General features: G+C 43.1%; 1 protein-coding gene across 1 annotated transcript in view; it reads right to left on the bottom strand.

Moving 5' to 3' along the window:
- LOC310658563 (cadherin-related family member 4-like) overlaps positions 1 to 22,785 on the bottom strand; it is a gene marked incomplete at its 5' end in the record, with an annotated part of 55,654 nt that overhangs the window by 13,466 nt on the left and 19,403 nt on the right. Inside the window, 8 exons of the mRNA XM_083400691.1 lie at positions 291 to 544; positions 1,405 to 1,546; positions 12,748 to 12,893; positions 14,107 to 14,322; positions 16,418 to 16,523; positions 17,905 to 18,055; positions 20,149 to 20,329; positions 21,946 to 22,091. Coding sequence (XP_083256817.1) covers positions 291 to 544; positions 1,405 to 1,546; positions 12,748 to 12,893; positions 14,107 to 14,322; positions 16,418 to 16,523; positions 17,905 to 18,055; positions 20,149 to 20,329; positions 21,946 to 22,091 — 1,342 coding nt within the window. The remainder of the gene's footprint in view (positions 1 to 290; positions 545 to 1,404; positions 1,547 to 12,747; positions 12,894 to 14,106; positions 14,323 to 16,417; positions 16,524 to 17,904; positions 18,056 to 20,148; positions 20,330 to 21,945; positions 22,092 to 22,785) is intronic.

Raw genomic sequence — 22,785 nt, 5'->3', positions numbered from 1 at the left:
TGAGGCACTCTACCTGAGGCAGAAGATTTTGGGGGAACCTTTTAAGCAGTAGCCATCCGGCGGGTGTTCCAAGGGTGTGACAATGCTGGCACAGTATAAACACACCAGCAGAGCCAGTCCAGTTCTCCCTCCTGCGCATTTGCACCACAGTGACCTGGCTGCCACCCCATCCCTCCCCCTCTCTGTAAGTCACAGGGATACCAGAAATATTTTGAACTGTGCTCTCCTCTATCAACTGCCTCAGATGTCTCTTGACGTCCTGAAAAAAAGAAGCGTGCTTGGAAACTTACGGCAGTTGTGGTTCTTTTTGTGGTGGTTGAAGGCCTGGTTGTTCTCCAGGGAACCACATGCAGTATTACAGTTGCTGTTGTGGACAAGCGGTGAGCTAAACTGCCATGCAGTTCATCAGCTACTTCTATCAGTAGCTGAAATGTGGTGGGATCCTGAATTCCTCGAAACACATCATACTGGAAGTTCTGTGTCGTCATCAAAGAAGGTAAGCCAGAGCCTAATCTCTGAAGTTTGAACCGAGAATGGATATTGCCTAGAAAGAATGGGGTTTGAAGTACCATAAAAATAAAAATGGCATCCTATTACAATTCATATCTAGCTCTCCAGCTTTCAGAATCTTGCACTTCAGGTGAATACGGCATCTCTTAATAAATATCTGAATTGTGCTGGGATGATGCAAAGAGCCTCTTAGGCAGTGGTACAAGAGAACAGCAGCTTTTCTTCCCTTAAAGAAATGAAGGAAGCAAAAGAGATTGCAGTTTAGAGCAGGTTCCCTTCCCAACGCCAGGCCACTGTTCAGAGAACAGAGGTGTCTCCCTCAAAGCACAGAAGGTATATATTCATATATAGCTGAGTTGGTTAGAGCGTGGTACTGATAATGCCAAGGTTTCAGGTTCGATTCCCCATAATGGATGGCTGCATATTCCTGCAGTGTGGGGGGTTGGATTAGATGTCCCTCACGGACCTTTCCAACTTATGATTCTATGATTTAAGGCCAGATGTGAGGAGCCTGAGGCCCTTCACATGCTGAGGGACTTCAATTCCCATCAGCCCCACCCAGCATGGCCAACAGTCTGGGATGATGGGACTTGTAGTCCAGGAGCATCTAGAGGGTTCCCTATCCTTGATTTCAACAAAACACTCTTGGTGTGTGCTCTTTAGCAACTGACCTACTCCGAGTTGACATATTTCTATGGTTAGAACAATCTCTAGCTTGCTAATATTGTCATAAGGTGTGTCTGTTTTTAGGTCCTAATTTCTGGGCAGCTCCCAATTGGCTTACCTTTGAAGGGGAATACACTTGAAGGTGCTTCACCAATTCTATTCACACAAAAAGAAAGAATGAAAACTAATGAATGGTCATTACAAAAACTAAGCTATATATAGTCTTACCTCCCACAATAGTGTAGCTGAGCTGATGTGGGGGAGAATCTTTGTCTGAGCAATTCAACTGCAAGATGGGTGTTTTAATAGTAGAGTATATAGGTTTGCTATAATAGGGTGGCCTACAGACTGGAGGTTCATCGTTCACATTCTGCAAAAGAAGAAAATAGCAGGTTGCTTGAAAACCCTCTGACAAAAAGTTAGGAACAAGAACATCCTAGCAGGAAGAGCCACAAGCGCCCAGCATTTTCCTACAATCATCACACAGCAACTTCACAAGTCAGTTTCTGCAGACACTGACACGTGAAGCCTGATGGTGGCAGAAGCACTTTTCTGATTATTCAGATTATTCCTAGCCTTCTTCAGAAAGTTGTAATGTACATATGCACAAAGAATAAAACTTTGTGTCTTGGGCAACAGGTTTACAGAGTCAATAATCACACAATTATTCAAACTGAACATGCATTACTACATTAAAAATCTTTAGTTCCATACTATTGGAAAGCCGATTTGAAGTTCCCTTGTCACACCTCAGAGCAACCTCTGTTGTTGAAAGCCTTCTCTCAAAAAACCATGTGGCCCTCCTTTCCAAGGTCCTAGGTATACTGTAAGCCAGGTGTGTAATAAAAACATGGTGGCCTGCAAAGCAGCACAAGCAGAAGGCAATTTGGAGTGGGGAAGCTGTGGAGAAGTCCCAGTCACCCCCTCCCCACACTGCTTTGCAACAAAGAAACAGGGTATCAAGCTTTTAATAGATATAAGGTAAAGGTAAAGGTACCCCTGCCCGTACAGGCCAGTCTTGACAGACTCTAGGGTTGTGCGCCCATCTCACTCAAGAGGCCGGGGGCCAGCGCTGTCCGGAGACACTTCCAGGTCACGTGGCCAGCGTGACATCGCTGCTCTGGCGAGCCAGAGCCGCACACGAAAACGCCGTTTACCTTCCCGCTAGTAAGCGGTCCCTATTTATCTACTTGCACCCGGGAGTGCTTTCGAACTGCTAGGTTGGCAGGCGCTGGGACCGAACAATGGGAGCGCACCCCGCCGCGAGGATTCGAACCGCCGACCTTTCGATCGGCAAGCCCTAGGCACTGAGGCTTTTACCCACAGCGCCACCCGCGTCCCTCTTTTAATAGATATATTGCCATGCAAGTGTGGTTAGACCTGAATGCTACTGCAGGACATCAGCAGTAGCAAGAGATGATGGGCACAGATGTTTATGCTATGTGCCTTTAAGTGCTGCTGAGGCATTGCTTTTTTGTAATTAGCTGCAAGTGGGATTGAAGTGGAGGTTCTGCATATTTATTTATTTAAAGCATTTTGACCCTGGTCTTCAGACACAAATGGCACTCAAAGTCCCTGCCCTCAGGTTTACAATCTAAAAGGCATGGCACAAAAGGAAGGAGGATAGCAAACTCAGGCACTACACCTGTTGAACAGCAGCTAAAGAATTAGTGATGAATAGACTCTTAACAGTCCCTGACTGTTTCTGTTTCCAATGCAGTTTCCTTGCATTGTCCCCCCCCCCCCATTGTTATATCCAAATTTATTCATTTAAATGTTAAATCGGGTCCTCCCTTAAAGAGGGCATGTAGTGCGGTGAACCCTGGAAAACCGACACCCTGTGTTGTGGGTGGGTTTGATCGGTCAGCCACAGCACCCGATTGGTAGGTCCCTTGAAGCTGGGTGCAATCTGGCCAATGGGACACAGTCCAAATGGTTTGAGGGACCTATTTATACCCATGCATGTGACCCAGAGCTTCCTCTTTCAGCACGTACTTTCGGAACACCCACCCACCTCTCCCTACTTTTAGGGCTTCTTGTGCTTGACCTTGCTATGCCGTCGTGTGTCATCTGTCATTGGGACAGGGGCACGGCAGGAATTTTCCCCACTTGGCTGATTGGCTGTTGCCATTTGGGTTTCGCCTGCCGCGTAGCAAATCATCACAACTTGTAAGGTTGCGGATAGGCTCTGGTTCAGGTGATAGGAATGGGAGAACGCTCTCGCCATCCCTATATGAAGGGTATTCCGTTAAAGGAATCCAGGGACTCAACTTGGTTTGGTCAACCCCCAAGAGGGGGTTGTGCCCGTGCCTGAGTCCAGGGGGGCATTTGGGTGGTGGAGTTAGCCCGTTACCAGCTTTCCGCTATCCAGGTGTTCACCCTTGGCTGACCTATGCTGGAACCCTGGGTCAGCGCTACCTGCAAGGCAGGGAGCTAGTCGAAGCAGAGCCTATGCAACCAGTCACTTTCTGTAATCAGTAAAGTTGTGGCCTAAATTCTGCCAAAAACCAAAACCAAAATTTGAGTCAAGTGTGAATTTATTTGGGGGGAGGTTTCTGGGTCTGAACATGCAAATAGTTTCTATCCCATATGGGCCCCCCAGTGATGACTTTTTTGCTACTTAAAATGAGAAGAAAGGAAAAAAGAGGACCAGCGATCCTCTGCTAGCATGGAGAAAGTATGCACAGCTTTTAGAAGTTTACCAGTTGCCTATGGCATTTCTGCTTTACTCTTCTAAAGTGAGACAGCCAGCACAACACAGGCTCTGTTTCCTGATGGAAAAACCATGAAATGCTTTATGGATATAGCATTTTATGCCGCCACTCAGGGCTCAGCTGCAAATCTTATCAATCAGCATGAAGAAAACATGGCTTCTTTTATTGTCTGCTCTCAATTAGAGGAAAATCAATCAATCAGACAGGCTTGGCTCAACATTACATTACAAAGAGAAATGGCCCAGACTGTTTATCTTACTAAATGCTCCATTAAATTATTTGATAAGGTATGTAAAGCTTCTGTACACTTCCCCTGAGAGTTATTTCTTGGGTACAAAATAAGATACCACCAATCTATATTTATTAAGTGGATTGACACAGCTCATAGAAAAGCAGGTGAACCATGAAGCCCTATTAGCTGCAGCAAACATGGTTTATTAGTGAACAAGACACAGAACTGAATGTATGACACACAAAAGGGCAGGGCTTTAGCGACCTCTTCATCATGTCGTGCCCTAAAGAAAAGGCCCGAAATCCAGAACATGGTAGCAGAATTGGGGCCTGGGCCTTCTGGGCTTCCATTTCAGAATGGACATAATGAAATCACCCAGATCTAAAAGAGGTCCAATGTGTTTGGAGGATGGCTACCCGCTGGCATGAGCTGATAATGTCACTAACATGCGTCAAGACCTGCAGCCTTAAGAACAGACTGAACAACAGGGATGAGGATATGAGCTGATCTCCTTTGAGTTATCACCTGCTCTCAGCATCACGGAAAATGTAGCTCCTGTTTAAAACACTTGCTTAAATCATATGTTTACCAAGGTTTCCTGGACCTTTTTCATGTTTTGTACACTGCTCAGATGAGGTTGTTGAATTTTTATTGGCTTTATGCAAGTTGATTAAAGATTTTTTAATGATAATAAGCATAATTCAAGGGTTTAGCACAGGGATGGGAAGGTAAATATGTATCTTTCTGTCCTCTGTTCCACTCCGTCTTGCTCCATTACACGATACAGGGGGATGGAGATTTCCCAACCGCTTAGGGCCCTCCCTGCAATGCCTGACAGGCTCCTAACTTGTATTGATAGTTAATTTGAGCTTTGGTGCCTGAATTACAAACTGGAACCATAATTTTAAACCCACACATTTGTACCTGATCATTTCATTCATGTTTTGTTGATAGAAGTTTTATTGCTAAGCCTCCATTCATCAAAATAAGTCCGATATCCACTTACATAGCTTCTATAAGGAAGGCCAGAGTCTCAGAAGGTCTTTGCTCCCACTCAAAGCATTTTAATAATACTCGCTGATTTTCAAGCCTCCCACGATACGATAGAAGACTTTTTGCAGTGTTATTAGCTGGGAGCTAAATTTACATCAAAGCACTATTGCTAAATGTCCACACTGGAAGGATCCACCTGAAATGTTGCTTCTATTACTGCCTTTATATACACTGCTGTTATTTGTATTTTCATATTCACTTATGTCTGCATCTTCTTGGAAAAGTGGCGTTGCCCAAACGGAAATGAATTGTGGAGGAGCCTCATAGTTTGTCTTGTGTTTGCTATTTCAAGCCTTCATTTCAGGAACAAAAGTGGATGATTTAGGAAGTGGGGTTTTTGGAAAGTTTTAGGAATCACATGTTTGTTGTGGAAGGTGGAAGTTGGCGGGAGGCTTTGGAGAGCTGGCTGGGAGAAAGTGTGAACAAGAGGACATGGCAAGGAGACCACCACAGCAGGAACCACCACCGCCGCTCTCCAGGTGTTCTCAACTGTACTTCTGCTGTAGTGGGAAATCACATTTCTCCATAGTCAATAGCGGTTTGCAAAGTGATGGGAACCACTGTTGGTGATCCATATGGAGACAATTTGGGACTTCTAGATTCCACCACGCAGCCCTCGAGTTTAAGGAACTCATTATCACCCCCGTGTCCAAAAAACGTGAGATGTGTCCCTCTGCACCACTCAGTTCTCAGAGGTCACTCAGAGGTCACATGGGACATGACACAATGAGAACGAGGCTGCACTACGAAAGGTACATTGTCTCCAATCCAGACAGCTTATATTTAACTCTTTTCTGCTGTTCTACAATGTAATCATGATTACTTGAGTGAAAGTAGTTATTTGCTGATTGACTTTACTAGAAGTGTTTCAGAGCAGTCATTTGCAGCGCTGAAAAGTCTGCAACAGCATTACAGAGCTATAGCATTGCCATATATATTGACATCACTGGAGAATAATATCCAGTGGTCAATATAGCCAGTACTTTTTCGGGGGGGGGGGTGTAGGGGTACACATACCCCTAAACATTTTATGAATCTTTGTACTTTTGTCCATTTACTGTATTTATTTTTCCCCATTAGAACTATAAAATGGCAGTATTTCTTGAGTCAAAATAAGAGTACACCTAAACATTTTTAGAGGGAAAAAAGCACTGGATATAGCAAGGGCACCCTCACCATGGGTAACTCTCATTCCTCCATCTACATTACAGGAGCAGATTCCCAAAAGGTGTCCGCAGTAACCATAAGGAAGCTCACATCTGGCTATCTCTGTGCAGATCTAAATTGGCTTAACTTCTAGCAACTCCACTGCAGTCCAGGAGTCTCAGACTATTTATAGAATACAATTCTATAAATTGAACATACTTTGAAGGCTGATCTACAGAGAAAGATCGAGATAATATTTTTGCATCTGAGAGGCATCTTCATTGTGCAAATGAGCAGGATGATATCATTTTTCTTCTCAACAACTATTGTTTTCCTTCTTAAAATCTAATCAGCATTTTTCTTTTTAGAAAACAATTCCTCTTCCTATTACATTTAACTACGTTTAGTGAAGAAGGCAAAGGTGTTATTGTCATGACGTAATCCCAAACATGAGAGTTCCTGGATTTCTTCTATAATTACACAGTTTCCAACCTATAAATGCCTTTGTGTTGATTAATGGCATCTGTTTACACAGATAATTAAATAATTTATGTGGCCTGCACCTTATCTTTAAGCAGAACAACACTTTGAGCATCATTTTAATTGTTCTTTGAGGGTTGTGTGATACATGTGGTTACAATTAATGGAAAAACAAACAAAGATAAATGATAGCTACTGTAGCTTTTTCTGAGAGGTCTCTCTTAACTTGATAAGGCTATCCATGACTAAAAGCCATCATGGCTCCAGTATTGGAGGCAATGTGCAGCTGTATGCCAATTTCCCCTAAGATTTTGTATGCTATTTTCACTAATGTGTGCATTTTATTCACACCTTCCCCTAATATACACATTTTTTGTACATATGGATTGGAGAACTGCATCACAAAATATGGAGAACTGTGAATTTCGAAGGATTATCATGTTTCAGTTTCCATATTGGTTTGAGAGGTGTGAATTAGCTATTTACTCATTAAAATGCAAACAAAATCAGAATTCTCTCCCATCCCTATTTGGGCATGAGGTAGGTTTACTCTGGGCAGGAAAAAATGCAATAATCACCAGCCTTCTAAAATCTGAAAGAAAGCCACATTTACAAGGGTGAGTCATTGCAGAGACAGATTAGGAGTATGCATGTTTTGGATTTTTACTAGCAGGGTTTTGTTATTTAAAGCCATGTTTGGGTATCTGAAAATATTAAAGCATAATCTCCAATGGCCACATAATGATAAGTGAATATAAGAAACCTTATTAGGGCCATGGACATTACCCATTACACTAAGAATCCCACTGATGTGGTCTGTTTCATACTTAACAGCTTCTGCTAGAACATAACAAACGGATCTATGGCTAGAGATTTTCTTCCCCCAGCCATTCCACCCCACAAAGAGGTCCAAACTGTGCCTGAGGCGCTAAGAACATCAATCCCACAGAGACCCTGAGTCAGCATGAGGAACGACGGATGAGTCAGATTCAAAGTCTCACTAGGAATACACCAGGCAATAAACAGTGCTTGTGGGTAACCTGCAAAAACCATTGTGTGACCCCACCAGTGCTGTTAGGCTTACTCCTTCACTGAATAACTATAAGCTTGATAGGCTCAAGGAAAACACTACAGCATTAGGAAAACATGACTGAGGTTGGAAGACCGATTGGGCTGGACTTTGTGTGCCCTAATACTAAGTTGGCCTCCTAAACAAGACTATATACTTCAGCCTATTAAAAGAAAGAAAAGAAAAGAAATTTCTGGTGGCATTCAGCTGAGGGTGTATTCAGATATAGGGACTATTGGGTTAGTTTTCTGGTTTTCTGCCACCCCAATAACTCAAACATCACACATAATTTTTGTTTAAGGTTTTTTTGGCATCATTTTGGCCACAACTTCATTTAAATACATAACTGTGAGTGGTTGCTTAGGCACTGGTTCCGACTATCTGTCCCACTGTACAGGGACAGAACTGGCTTCTGGATTCCAGCGGAAGACAGTCAGGGAAAACAATATTGGGGGGAAATGAAGCTGGGCACCAGACCCTCACCTCTCCCCACATGCTCCCAGAGTCTTGCACGGCTCAAGCCGGAAGCCAGGGACTTGGACGAAAGCATGGCAAGCCCCTGGATTCCTTTAACGGAATTCCCTTTCCGCACCACCATTGGAGGGGTAGGCACTTACCCCTCCACCAACCAATTTTAACCAATGCCTAACCGCCAACCTTACAAGTTGTGACAAATTGCTACGCTGTAGGCAAAAACCAAATGGCTCCAGCCAATCAGCCAAATGGACAAAATTCCTACCAGACCCCTGCCCCAAAAGCAGGTGACCCCATGACAGGCATAGCAAGGTCAAGCGCAAAATCCCCAGTTCAGGGAGGGTTGGCGGGTGATCCGATGCACGTAGCAAAAGAGAAAGCCCAAAGCTGTGTGCCCAATATTTAAAACCTTTGAGCCCAACCCACAAATTGGTAACATCGAAATCTCCCCAGAAACACAAGAACCCAATCACAGCCTGTGGCCATCCAAACAGATCTGCCCAGCAACAGTGGGGTGGCCTGCTAGACCCCAGCGCAACACATGCTCTCTATTAAGGATAACCCGCTTTATAAGGCTAGAGCTTCCTTTTGGGTTTCTAATGTTCTTTTTGCATTGCATTATCTCTTGCATTATTGCATTGTATCTTTTTGATCAATATACTGCCATGCCACACTTTTATTCACCCCAGTGGGCATAGGATGCCACATCAGCAGACCTCATTTGACATGTTGCCAGCCTTTATGTGCATGTGTTTTTCTGTTCCCCCAGGTGGGAAAGAACTGTCTGATGGAATACCACCCCAAATTTTGCAACACGGCATGATCTATGAACGCAGTGGGAACATTATACTGCAAAACTCCCATGGTTTGCTGAGTTCGCAAGGTTGCAAACAGATTTTTGCCTAAGATCCAGGACAAAGCGAAGCCTTTCAGAAATCCTGGTAATGTCCGGGAAAATCCAGACATATGGCAGTCCTAACCATGCCACAGACATCAAAATCAGCAATAAGATTCAGTGCATGGATCCACAACTCATGCCATACGTTTGTTCATAGTCAGTGATTTCATTGAAATTGCTCCTGGTTTACGTATGAATAAGTGGATTTGATTGCAATACTATGACTTTGAAATTGTTGACAATTTTTTGATGTCCAGATTTTAAAGATGGGAACAGCGTGATGGTGAAGGAGGTTCTACTTTGTGCATCTGCATCTTTTTCTGCCAGTGTGTACAAGTGTGCAAGAGATCTTTGTTATAAAAGGTAGAATTCAAGCTTCATTCAAGTGACTGCAGTGACCTCAGCTAGCATCAGTTACTGTTCTCAGTTTTAGCCCTTAAATGTACATATGAAATGCAGCAGAGATAACTGTCTCAGGGGGCTGTTACAACCCACATGAAGTCATGCACTTTATATGAAATTCCTGTCATGTAAGATGTATTTGGATCAAGTTCACTAAGAAACATCTCTTTGTTTTAAGAAAGATGAATCTATTACTTGAAACTAAAGACTAAGAGAATGAGCAAATTACTAGGGTAGAAAATTGACACTGGAACACACTGCGGCATAATTAAGGATCCCATTTTATTGTAGGGAATTATTGATATATAAATGTATTTCTGTGCCACATTATAAAATATCAAGACAACGTTCACTATGAAACATAAAAGACTACTTTAATTTTTTTAAAAAAATATATACAGATGATCATTAAAGTGACTGGCTAATCAGGAATTAAATGGTTGAAAAGCCTGTCTTTGGGTGGATCTACACTCAGGAAAAAAACGCTATAAATAAGTCAGAAATTAAATAATTATAATAAAAGAAAAAAACGCTATGTGACAATCACATAGAAAATGTTTTTGCTGTCTGGCACCATCTGGTGTTGTATGTTTATAATGCATTCAAAACACTGTGTGTGTTTTTTACTAATGTAGCTGAGTCCTTTAAGAGATGCCTGAAATTCGCAAGTGAGAATGTCTGCTGATTCTTTGCTGGAAGAGTGTTCCCTAGCATGTAATCGGTGACTCTAAATGTCCAACTCATTTTTCTCTTCTCACCTAATTGCATATAATAATCCTTAAGGAATATAATGAAGAATGAACAAACAAGCAAATAAATAAATGAAAAGAGGAGCTGGAGTTATTTGGTACAGGAGTGTTGCTTCAATTTGTCATGTAATCAATTAAATCTAATTTGTGCCTTGTGTCTCTGCATAATACTTGGTTATAACTTTTAGGCAAAAGGCTACTTCAGCTGTCAGTTTAGAGTGAGCTGGGCTCCATATCCTCCTCTGACACTGATTTATATTGAGCCATTAACTTCAAATAAGGCGAAAGCTGACTTTAAGCAGACTGATCGTGTGAGCTTAAAAGCAAATCCTTTAACAATGCCATAATTTCCCCTAATGAATATTTCTTGTCTCTAAAATGCTGCTTTCTGTTAAAGGAACAAAGCACACACACCCCAAAGCCGCTGCTGGGTCACTGATGTAGTTTGACGCAATAAATTGCCAGTCCCCAATTCCCATATTGTATAATGCAAAAGGAGACATGGTTATTGTCTGTTAAATAAACATTGTAGAATAAATACCCTGCCATATTGCTCACTCGTGCTACAATGTCATCACTGTGTCGGATTCAACATAAGTACAGTAATGCATTTTCTTAATAGTAGCTTTCTTTGGGACATGCAGAAATGGCTGCTGCTTTCTGTTATCGGGAGAAATGGCACCAGGCGCGCAAGACAGGCCTTTTAAGGGCTAACAGTCACAATAATTAAATTGAAACATTCCATCCAGAGGTGATATGTCTCTATGTATGAGATGCTGAGGACCAATTAAGAGAGGGGTAGCCATTGCTCTCGTACTGTGAGTTTCCTAGAGGCTATTTATTTACTATATTTTTAGGTCGCCCTTCAGCAATGCTGTCAGAATGGATTATAATAAAATAAGAAAACCCACAATTTGAAAACAATCATCATTAAAACTGGGGGATAACCAGCATCATAAAACCAACATGCTTACATCTAATTAATGGATGAAGGGGTTAATAGAGTAAGCTGTCCTCTTCCCATCACCTTGGAACTAGGTAATCATTTGCTCTCTGTCTACCTGATGAACTCACAGGGCTGTCTTAAGCATATGGGGTGCCAAGATCTGCCCAGCGCCCCCTTAGGTTGCCCAGTCCCAGGTGCGCAGGAGGGCGGAGCCGGCCGACTGCCTCAGAGTCTCGCTGGCTTGGTCGCCCCCGAACCCGCGGCGCAGAGCCACCCGCAGCAGAAGAGCACATCGCAGCACTCTGACCGACCGCCGGGCTCTTCCCCGGACTCAACTCTCGGGCCCTGGACTCTCGGCCTGGTTCCCCTGAGAGCCCGGTGCCCGGGTGCCCCGCACCCCTAGCGCCTATAGGTAAGACGGCCCTGTGAACTCAGCATGTGAAGAGGTTTCAGCTGGTTGCTCAAGCTTAGCCATACTTGTGTCCCTATACCTATCATTTAGGAACTTTCACCATTTTGTAACCAACTAAGTTTTATTGCAGATGCAACTTTTCAGACTGACATACAGGAAAGCAGATGAACCAGACCTCTGAAGCATTTGTAAGTAAACCATTTTTAACCAACCAAATGTGATATTTTTCTATGCTAGGGGAAGTAGGAAACTTTGGAAGGAAATTGGAAGGGTATATTATAACGGTCTAACAGCCTGTATTGCTGCACTTTACTGCATATTTTGTGATTTTAAATCTCTGCTGGGGTCCCTCACCAAAGACTACTTGCTGCAAACCTGGATCTTAGCATCCAGGGAATTCTCCTTTTTATGTTATTTTTTTCCTAAACCAACAAAAACAGTAAATCCCTATTTTAAAACCCACAATAAAGCAAGACACAGCAGAGAAATTAAAGGGGGGAAATTCATTAGACGCTTAACCTACTAACATAACCTGTAGCACTGTTAGAGCTTTAATGTCTCAGTACCTAAGGAGGCTTCAGAGAGGCCTCAGGGAGCTTCTGGAAATTTGTCTGATAGTGGGCAGCCTGGTAAATAATGATTCTCTTACCTGGTGATGATGAGTATATCAAATGGAGAGAGGGAGGGAGCAAGAGAAGGGTATACTCTGTGGAGGCCAGATCTCTCTTTCTCAAAGAGGCCAGGATCCAGGGTTGCTGGATCATGACCATCACAAGCATGCTGGCTGCGTGGGGGTGGGGGTGGGGAGGTGATGGTAAGTCACCACATTTTCTATCCCTGGTAGAATTCACTATTCTCCTCAGTCAATAATCTCATTTATTCTAGTTGCTGCTAGTTTACAAATAAGCCATGCTCAATATATTATTGTAACTGCTTTACAACAGATACATATAGAATCAAATGCTCCAAACGTCCCCAAACAAACCCCTTACTTACCAGAATGTAGACTGTGACCATAGCAATGCTGGATCTCTGCCGGACGGGGTCTGGTTCAATATCATTGTCCAGGTCAATAGCTTTCACCCAGAGAAAATACTGAGACTCACTTTCTCTATCAAGCATGTTCAAAACTTTTATAATACCTGGCATGGACACACACACCATTAAATCATTTTTTAAAAATACATTTCTATTTTTTTGAGCAGAAAAATACATTAATCAACCTTAGTGTACCAATAACGAGATCCTTTAAAACTTTGTTTTTGTGAGAACAAAAGAGATGATGCTTGAAAAGCATCCTCAAATCTCAGTGGATTTTGCATAAGCTCACACACTGAAGCTTCAAAGTCTTGTACTAATGTAAATTTCCATGAAGGCCTTTTTTATGAGGGGTGAGGGGGCTGGCAGGGCAAAAAGCAGATCCTTCGCTCCACATTTTAGGCAAGGGCATGGCAGGATTCAGCATCTTACTAAAGCAATAGGATAGCAAATCTCATTGACTGTGGTCAGAGATGAGGAATCTGTGGCTCTTCAGCTGCCATGTGGGAGTTGTAGTCCAATCACATCTGGAAAGCCACAGGTTCTGCGTCTCTTAACTAGGTAGTGCCAGAAAATCCTGGATCGGATAAAATGGTGTTACAGCATGATAAACATTACGGAACAGCACACATGACAGATTTATTTTCTCCCTGCCTTTTCCCCTGACAGGGCTCAAGGTGGCTCAATGATGAAAACAAGAATCACTAAAAACGTAGGAAAAAATTATTAAAATATGAAAAGTCAATAGAATTAAAACTATTTAATATATAAAATCTGTTTAAAACATACAAAGAAATCCAATAAAAATAGCATGGCACCAGCCCCACATAGAGCACATTACAGTAATCCAAACATGATGCAACTGAACCTTGTGTCACTTGGCCAAATTGGGCATCTCAAGGAATGGTGCACTAGCTTTCACTGTGCAAATGCCCTCCTTGACACAGCAGAGACCTGGGCATCCAGGCTCAGGACTGAGTCCAGGAGCTCAAACTGCAAAGCTGTGTCTTCAGGGGGAGTGTTACTCCATCCAGAGAGGCTGAATCCCTATTCCCTGTTTTGGCTTCTGACTGACCCAGAGCACCTCTGTCTTGTCTGGATTAAGTTTCAGTTTGTTGACCCTTCTCTGGTCCATTACTGATGACAGACACCAGTTTAGAACCAAGACCACTTTAGTAAGGTCCAGGATTGAATCTTGCCTAAAACCATGTTCTCTTCTTAACTCCAGTAAAATGCTGGATGAAAGCTAAGGCCAATTTTCTTCCTGCGGCATTCATTCTTCTTGAGCAGAGAAGCCTTTAAAAGAATTGGCAATACCTGTATCTGGTTCTATATAAAATTTAGGAGGATGTCCTGCACCATCGCCAACAAGTGTGTACTTCAAATTATTGAACGGCCAGTCTTCATCTGTAAAGGCGACTCTTCCAACCAGAGTGCCAATGCTGCTGTTTTCAAGCACGCGGAATATATTTGTGCCAGTATGAGGATCTATTTCATTAGTACGGGTTACTTTCACAATAACCCTAATTGTGCCTGAAAGGGGGTTTAAAAAAAGAAGATGAGCAATAAACAAGTTTCAAAGAATGTTGTTGGAGAACTTTGCCTCATAGATTGTCTGCAGTGTATTGCTATAGGATTATGATCTGACTGCCATGAAGGTCCCTAGGCTTGGACAGAAAAGGGTTACTGGAATCAGAAGGATTAAAATTCAGCAGCCAGGTGTGTCAGCTAGGTCTTGCCTACCTAATGGACCAGAGTGGCTGCTGAATGCTTCCCCAAATCAGCTAGATCTTCCTTGAGGGCTTCAAAAGGGGTAGGTCCCTCTGCCCAGTCAACAGGAGAACAATAGAAGTTGCAGTTTTGCCCTGGACATCTAAACCTGCCAAGGCTTGTTAGTGGCCCTGGTTGGTATCTTTAAAAAAAGAACCACCGTGAAAAGCCTTCAGTGGTGATTACACTGCTTAGTAGTCAGAGGGCTTATTTACACAGTCTTTGCACTTGTCATCCGAGCTGTGAGCTGTCCCCCTCCTTTTATGTCTCTAGAACACAGATCCTTCTGTTTCTGCAAATGAAGAATCCCTGATCTGGACCTTGTGCAAAATAGAAATGAATTTGCTCTCCACCACAAGAATGAGTTTCGAAGCTTCACTGCAAAACCGTCTTAACATATTTACAAATAAACATCACAAAATACAAAATAACACATTGCTCTTAAACAAGCAAGTAATGTGGTCCACTCTTCTTTTTAGTCCTTCATGCAAACCACAAAGCCTCAGTAGGTGGTCCTTCTATGAAATTTCCAAAGTGACTGAGATTCCCATCCCTCTTGGATGTTCCCTTAGTGCTGTACAGCAGGTGTGGGGAGAAGAGTACAGGGGTTCCTCTGATTGTGCTAATTTGGGGAGGGGCATAAAGGCTCGCCATTGAGAGTGGAGAGGTGACTGAATTAGAACAAACATTTTATCATCTATGTTCCCATCACCAGCAAGGGTAGTGGTAGAAACAAAAATGTTTGTTTTCATACTAGTGATAGAATAATGAGAATTACACTCTGATTGAGATTGCATTTTTCTGGTAACAAAAGCGCCAAGAGCTTTCGCTGGGGTATCGTATTTTTTATATTCCCTTTTCGGCTAGTATTGCTGCAACACTGAGGTTTTAGGGTGTGCCTGGCAGTGGCGTAGCGTGGGGGGTGTAGGAGGGGCCGGCCGCACCGGGCGCAACATCGGGGGGGGCGCTCGCACTCGCAGCTCTCTGCCCCTACCTGGCTCACTCTCTCTCTCACTGCAGTGCTGGCTGTGCGAATCCGATCCGAGCCGCCGGGTCGCCGCCCACTGTGGAGGGGAGGGTGCCAGGCGTGTGGTGCGGTGTGGTGCGGAGAGAGAGCGAGGGACTATCTGGGGGAGGGACAGTGCAGTGGGGGGGGCGCAAATTACTTGCCTTGCCCCGGGTTAGGGGGCGCAAATTACTTGCCTTGCCCCGGGTGCTGACAACCCACGCTACGCCACTGGTGCCTGGCATACAGCGATGAAATTGGATCCTATGGTGTTGGAGAAGACAGCAAGACTGGGATTCATGGGAGGGAAAGAATATGGAAGGAAGACAAATCTAGTTGATGGAAGATAGTTTAGATGGCTACAAGCTTTCCCCCTTTTCAGTCCTTCTCCAAAAATTCTGATCCCAGAGAAAGCCCTGTTTTCAGTCCACAAAACCTACAGTTGCTCTTTTATAAAAGCCAGATCGGTGCTTCAAAAACAACTATTATTACGGGATTTTACTGAATGAGCCAGAATTAAAATGTGGGTGGCAAGAGCTATGCATCTTGTGGGGGATTGACAGGTAGGGGGAATCTTTTATTTCAGTTTTTAATCACAGTGAATTGTTTTCCCAGGGCACTCCAATCACAGTGATTTGGGAGAAGGATCGAAAACATTTCCTTTTCATGTGGCTTTATGCCTTTCTATGTCAATGGAGATATTTCTATTGTATCCCCCCTAACCCATGGTGGGTAAGCAGAAGCCTGTCCAGCCCCAGATTCCTGGGGTAACAGGGTCTTTGCTGAGAAGGTGATCTTCCCTCACATGAATCTAGATAAATCTAGGTCTTCCACGTGCTCAGGACAACTTACTTGTTTGTGGTGGCTCACCGCCATCAGAAACTTGGATCATCAGTGTATGCTTGAACTGCATTGCGGCAAACAGATCGGAATCACAGTTTAGGTGCTGAGGACCAACCTATAGGGGGAAATATATATGTGGCGCTGTGGGTAAAACCTCAGCGCCTAGGACTTGCCGATCGTCAGGTCGGCGGTTTGAATCCCCGCGGCGGGGTGCGCTCCCGTTGCTTGGTCCCAGCGCCTGCCAACCTAGCAGTTCGAAAGCACCCCCGGGTGCAAGTAGATAAATAGGGACCGCTTTATAGCGGGAAGGTAAACGGCGTTTCCGTGTGCTGCGCTGGCTCGCCAGATGCAGCTTGTCACGCTGGCCATGTGACCCGGAAGTGTCTTCGGACAGCGCTGGCCCCCGGCCTCTTAAGCGAGATGGGCGCGCTACCCCAGAGTCGGACACGACTGGCCCATACGGGCAGGGGTACCTTTACCTTTACCTATATATATAGGTGTGTGTGTATATATATATATATATATATATATATATATATATATTAATGAAACATTAATTTATTTGTGAATTACTGGGAAGGAATTGTATATATCAGTTGTACACAGCTTTTGCTATTGGGCGAACTGAGCCCAAGCTAACAAAATGAATTTCCATAGAGAGAAATGTAAAGTTCTAAATTTAGGCAGCTGTACAAATATAAAATGGGGAACCCCTGGCTTGCCAGTAGTACATTTGAAAAAGATTTAGGGGTCTTAGTAGACCACAAGCTTAACATGAATCAAGGGTGTGATGCAGCAGCAAAAAAAGTTAATGCTATTCTAGGCTGCAGGGGGTTGGACTTGATGGTCCCTTCCAACTCTACAATTCTATGATCTAGTACAGCACTCATTAAAATTGCTACAACAGGCAGAAAAAAACCCATTAATTGGTACACCAAGAACTACAGCAATTTCTAAGTGGTGCATGAGAAAAACAAGCTTAAGAACAACGAGACTAGGATATATACAAGTTGGGATATCGTGGTTTTCCTGCTTTGTCATTTGATGACTGCAGCAGCAAATTATGTCCACATAAGTGAAAACGTCGTTACAGATCTAACACCATAGATGACAGCATCATGTCACCTCCAACCATTTACATTCCCCCCCATGGAGATAGTTCACACATTCAATTTCCAAGTGTTATATAATAAAATGACAAGTGACCAAACTATGTAGATGCATATCTGGGTCAGATGTTTTGGTGTTGGTTTTCAAGAGCTGTTCAGCACAGAATTACTGTCCCAAACCACACCACCATGATCTCTTAGTTCTGCATAGTTAGGCACCTACCCTTCTGTATTAATTTCTATGTCAACACAAATTGTCTTTCAATTAACAATTGTAATTAACAATCAGACTGGAGTTACATTTTTAAAATGTGCATAGTTAAAAGCTACAATCTAGCTGGCTAACACACACTTGTGCACAGTAAAGTGTTTTGTGATAGTACATACTTTGATTTCATTGCCAGCTAGCGTGAAAAAATTATTGGAATAATCATCCAGTGTGAAGGTGAGAACATTGTTGGGAGGTGTTCCATCTCTATCTCCACACTCTAAGGTGCACAAGCCAGTCCCAATAGGAATTGTTTCAGGCACTTCAATGCTATAAATGAGAAAATCCACAGAGAACATGCATGTAACTCTAATTGACATACCTATGATAAAAACAGGACATCATGCACAGAGGCATAAGAAGGTCAGGTGGTACCCAGTGCGGAAAAAATTTCTTTTCACACCCACCCACATTGATATATATATATATATATATATATATATATATATATATATATTGCCTGCAAAAATGGTCTAACATTATTTCATATTTTCTTACAAAGGAATGTGGATTCTGGGCCTCTGATAACAAGTAGGCGACTATGGACAGATACTTAAATCTACGGGATGGATTGTGTTTTGGCTTGTGTTATTTTATTTATATTTATTGTTTATACATTTCATAAAATTTATTTTAAAAAACCTGCAAAGTGGTTTACCAAAACAAAACAAAACAAAACAAAAAACCACAGCAGTAAAATCATGAAAAATCGGCTGCATCCAGGGGGTGGGATGAAGGCAAGGCAAGGGATAATCTACTCATCCTCGTCTCATTTTCTTCACATAGGTCGACTTTCCAGGACCCAGGAAGCCCAGCGGAGGATAGGGCAGTAGGGTGGTTCATAAAGAACTTTTTTTTAAAAAAAAAAATGCCTATTCAAAAGGTCTTATTTTACTAAACTAGGGATTATATAGCTATATCTGAAATTTCATGCATATCAGTTAATATCTTGACCCTGCTCCACTGCATTGAAATTTCAGCCTTCACTACATAGGAAAACGGCCAAGTAAACAGCTATTTTCATGGAGGAGGGTCAATATATTAACTGATATGCATGAAACTTCATATACAGCTATATAATCCCTAGTGTAGTAAGATAAGACCTTCAGAGCAGACATTTTTTTTAAAAAAAATTTTTTTTAATGAACCACCCTAGTAGGGCAGTAATTGTTCCCTGATAATTTGTCACCCCCCTCCATGATGGCACCTGGGGCGGGGCCCCCCCCTTTCCTATGCCCCTGATCATGCTTTTTTGTGTTTGTTTTTTTTTGTTTTGTTAACATCCTACATTCAGAACTTTGGCTTCACTGAATACTCTTGGACTTGCTTTGATATTTGGGTTTTGCAGTGTCAACTAGTAGCCAATACTGCTTCCCCCAAATGCCATGCTTGAAATTGGTTTGAAAGTGCCAGACAACGTATTCAGATTGAAGAGGTTGAACATTTACAGTACATAAACCATTTTTTTCTGTGGCACCTTTTCTCCTTGGATTGTTCCTGCTTCCTTCTGTAAAGTGTCAGGGATTTTAAACCCGGATCTCTGCTCCCCACACCACTCTGGAAGCATGCGTGTAGGAGCTTTAACCTGATTCCTTGAGTACTACACTATTGCAGATGGTCAAAGGTAGTACTTCAGTGTGCAATCTACCAGAGATCAGGTCACGTAATGGATCCAGAAAAACACATCTGGCCTTATAATTCTGTTGGCTCCGGCTAAGATCTTCATTCTGGGGAGGCACAGCTTGATCTGCTTATAGACTTAATCCATTATTGATTCCTTACTGTACCACCCTACTTGCTTGCTTGCTTGTTTGCTTCCTTGATTTCCCATTGCGCCTTCTGGTCTGCCTCTTTGCTGAATCATTTGGCTGTTTCCCTCTACTTGGAAATCTCCCTTCTGGGTTAATCAACAAGGGTGATTACACTAACCGGACCTCCATGGTGAACAGGATGTCCCAACATTGCATGGCCAGGTCAGGCTGCATGCTGATGTCATGGGGGCAAGAAGGAACATTTGAGAGTAATCAAAATGAGCAAACATTTTAAACTTGGAATTTGTGGAGGGTGTCACATTTGTTTGCTGCGCCGCTGAAAATGTACATGGGGGGAAAAATGACCTCAGCCATGTTCGCAACACCCAGATAAGTCAGAACTGAACTTCTGTTTACTAGATATGATAGAGTTGCCATATTTCAAACAGTGAAAATCCGTGTTGAGTTTTTTTTGGCAAAGTTGTTGAGCTTTTTATGGGAAAACGGCACTGCCGATATTTACAGACATATGGCAACCCTTACAATTAAAATTGAGCACTTTTTATTCTATTACTGAAAACAACGACTATAGAAAGTACTTCAGACACTTACATGTAAAGCTCTTGGGTGCAAAATGGAGGATTATCATTTACATCCTGCAGTGTGATAATCAGCAGAACAGTGGAAGAATGCAACCTGTCATTGTCAAAAGCTCTGATTTCCAACGCAGTTTTAGGAGGGAAAGTGGGGTCTTCATAGTCCAAACGATAGGTGGTTGTAATTTCACCAGTATCTAGGTACCAAAATATATATATATTGGGGGTAGGGGAGAGAATGCCTTGATTGACACTGCAAAACATTTTAAAGCAATGGAAGCAGAAGCAAGATATAAGAGACCAGTTTAGAATGATAATAGAACATATTGGCTCCCTCTAAAGGTATAAGCTTCCTCTATAGGTGGGTAACTTTATTTTATAGGAATTGTGTTTATATCAGATTGGATTCAAGTCCCCTTGATCTGCTTATTTGAGCTAGGCATGCTGATAGCATTACTACACTGCTATCAATTATGTATAAATAGGCCTAAAAGATGAGCATCAGTCAAATATGCATAATTGCCTTTCAGGTCACAAAGTGGTTTAGATTAGGTTTTAAATACAAAAAAAAAATCAGTTTCAACATAATCATTAATTTTACATCAAAAGCAGCTAAACACATAGCACAGCATATTAATCAATCAGTTGGTTGTATTTTATAATTTACATTAGTATTACATTATAAATAACATAGTTTATTACCATCTCCAAATAGCCTCTCAACATCTATTGAGAATGTCCTCTCACAGTATTAAGTTAAATACTACAGACCTTTGATGTTTATATTCTTATCCCCTCTATTGTCCATCATCTAATCCTCCATGCTTAAAATTTCCAGAATTCATGATTAAGGGAACCAAATCTTTGCAGTAAGAAATTGACAATGAAATCATTTCCACTATACAGTCATACCTTGGGTTATTTCCGGGTTTCGGCAGTCACACATGTGCAGAATTGCTAAATCGCCCTTTGTGCATGCACAGAAGCGCTGAATCGCAACCTGTGCGTGTGCAGACATACCGCTGCAAACACTGTAGGTTGCGATCCTGAACGGATCGCATTTGCAACTCGAGCGTCCACTGTATTTGAGTCTAAGGGCAGGTGCGTAGGAAGGGGAGTGTGGTCCGCCTCGGGTGTCATCCTTGAGGAGGGTGACATAATGGCACACCACGGGGGGGGGGTGGCACTTACTGTGGGGCCTGGCCTGCAGCATGCCCGAGCCACGCGTCTCTCCTGGGAGTGATGCTCAGGGCCCCATGCTGTCCGAAATGGCAGCGTGGGGCTTGCTTCTGCCAGGCGGACTCTGTGCATGGATCGCCGTGCCGTCCCCATGGGCAGCTCGCCCTGCCCCCGCAGCTCCGGGTGCCAGAGCAGCTAGCTACGCCCCTGCCTATGGGAGGCTGAAAGTGAGTGCTGTAGCACACACACTGTAGGGAAATGTCCCGGGTTAAATCTCTGACATCTCCAGTTCAAAGAATCAGGCATCCAGGTTGGGAGACACCTCTGCCCTAGACTCTGCAGAGCTGCTCCCGGTCAGAATGGAGAACATTGGGCAAGATGGGCCAAGAATGTCACTTTTAAAAATATATAAGGTAGCTTCCTGTATTCTTCCCACCCTCTTTCAGGACACTGGAGCCTTTTGTTGCAGACTTCAAAGTTAAATGAAACCAGCCATTTTTGGTGGCCATCCAATGAGGCATGATAAAACTCCTGGTTGTGTTGCTTGCTTGGAATGAAAGGTGGGGGGTGGGCCTAGCACCATGTATGGATCCTGGAGTCTATTTGGCTTAGTGTACCACAGATCCTACCTTACCAGAATCAATAGCAAAACCTCTGTAACTGCCCACAAATTCATAGTAGACTCTGTCCCCTATATCTCTGTCCACTGCAACCAGTCTTGCCACTGATGTCCCAAAAGGTAGATCTTCCAAAATCGCAATATGAATTACAGATGAATTCCTGTGGGGAAAAGAAAGACTGCTTCAAGCTTTGACCCAAATCATCAAGTTGGTTAAAATATGCACAATGTGTAGAGGTGGCCAACGACAGCAGCACTACTGCCGCTTAGCTCAATGGAGCAGTGACCAGGTGGCGGTGAAGTCAAGGCTGCTGAGGTGCACCAATGGGAATGCCAGATTGGTGGAAGTGATCCTGCTGGGACAGCCATGTGGCCCTGAGCTTGCCACTGCCTCACCTTACTGCAGCCCCATCAAGTTACACAGCAGTGGCACAGATGCTGGAAAGGCAGCCATGCCTCATTATGTACCACTACCACATATAATGCAGAAACATGTACAATATACCATACTTTTTTTGAGGCATGCAGTAGAGTTGCACAGTCCATAGAAGCTTTCAAACGGGGTGACCTTTGACCATCGTTTTCTCTTAGCCTAACCTTCCTCTTAGACTACCGACCTTAGCCTAGCCTAAGTGACTGTTATGAGGATAAAAGGCAGGCTCATGTACTGTGTGTCGCTCCTTAGAGCACGAGTTGCCAGCGTGGTACTCATGGGTGCCCATGAACCCTCATGCCCACAGGGTCCTATTGATCCACCCAATGCTTTTTTCTGGGGGTATGCAGGGGTACGCATACCCCTAAACATTTTGTGAATATAACAGGAAAAGAAACTAAAAAAATTAAAAATTTTAGTTT

This window comes from Podarcis tiliguerta, assembly GCF_965153285.1.
Source record: "Podarcis tiliguerta genome assembly, chromosome: 10".
Classification (NCBI taxonomy): domain Eukaryota; kingdom Metazoa; phylum Chordata; class Lepidosauria; order Squamata; family Lacertidae; genus Podarcis; species Podarcis tiliguerta.
This window is presented reverse-complemented; position numbering and strand designations above follow the sequence as displayed.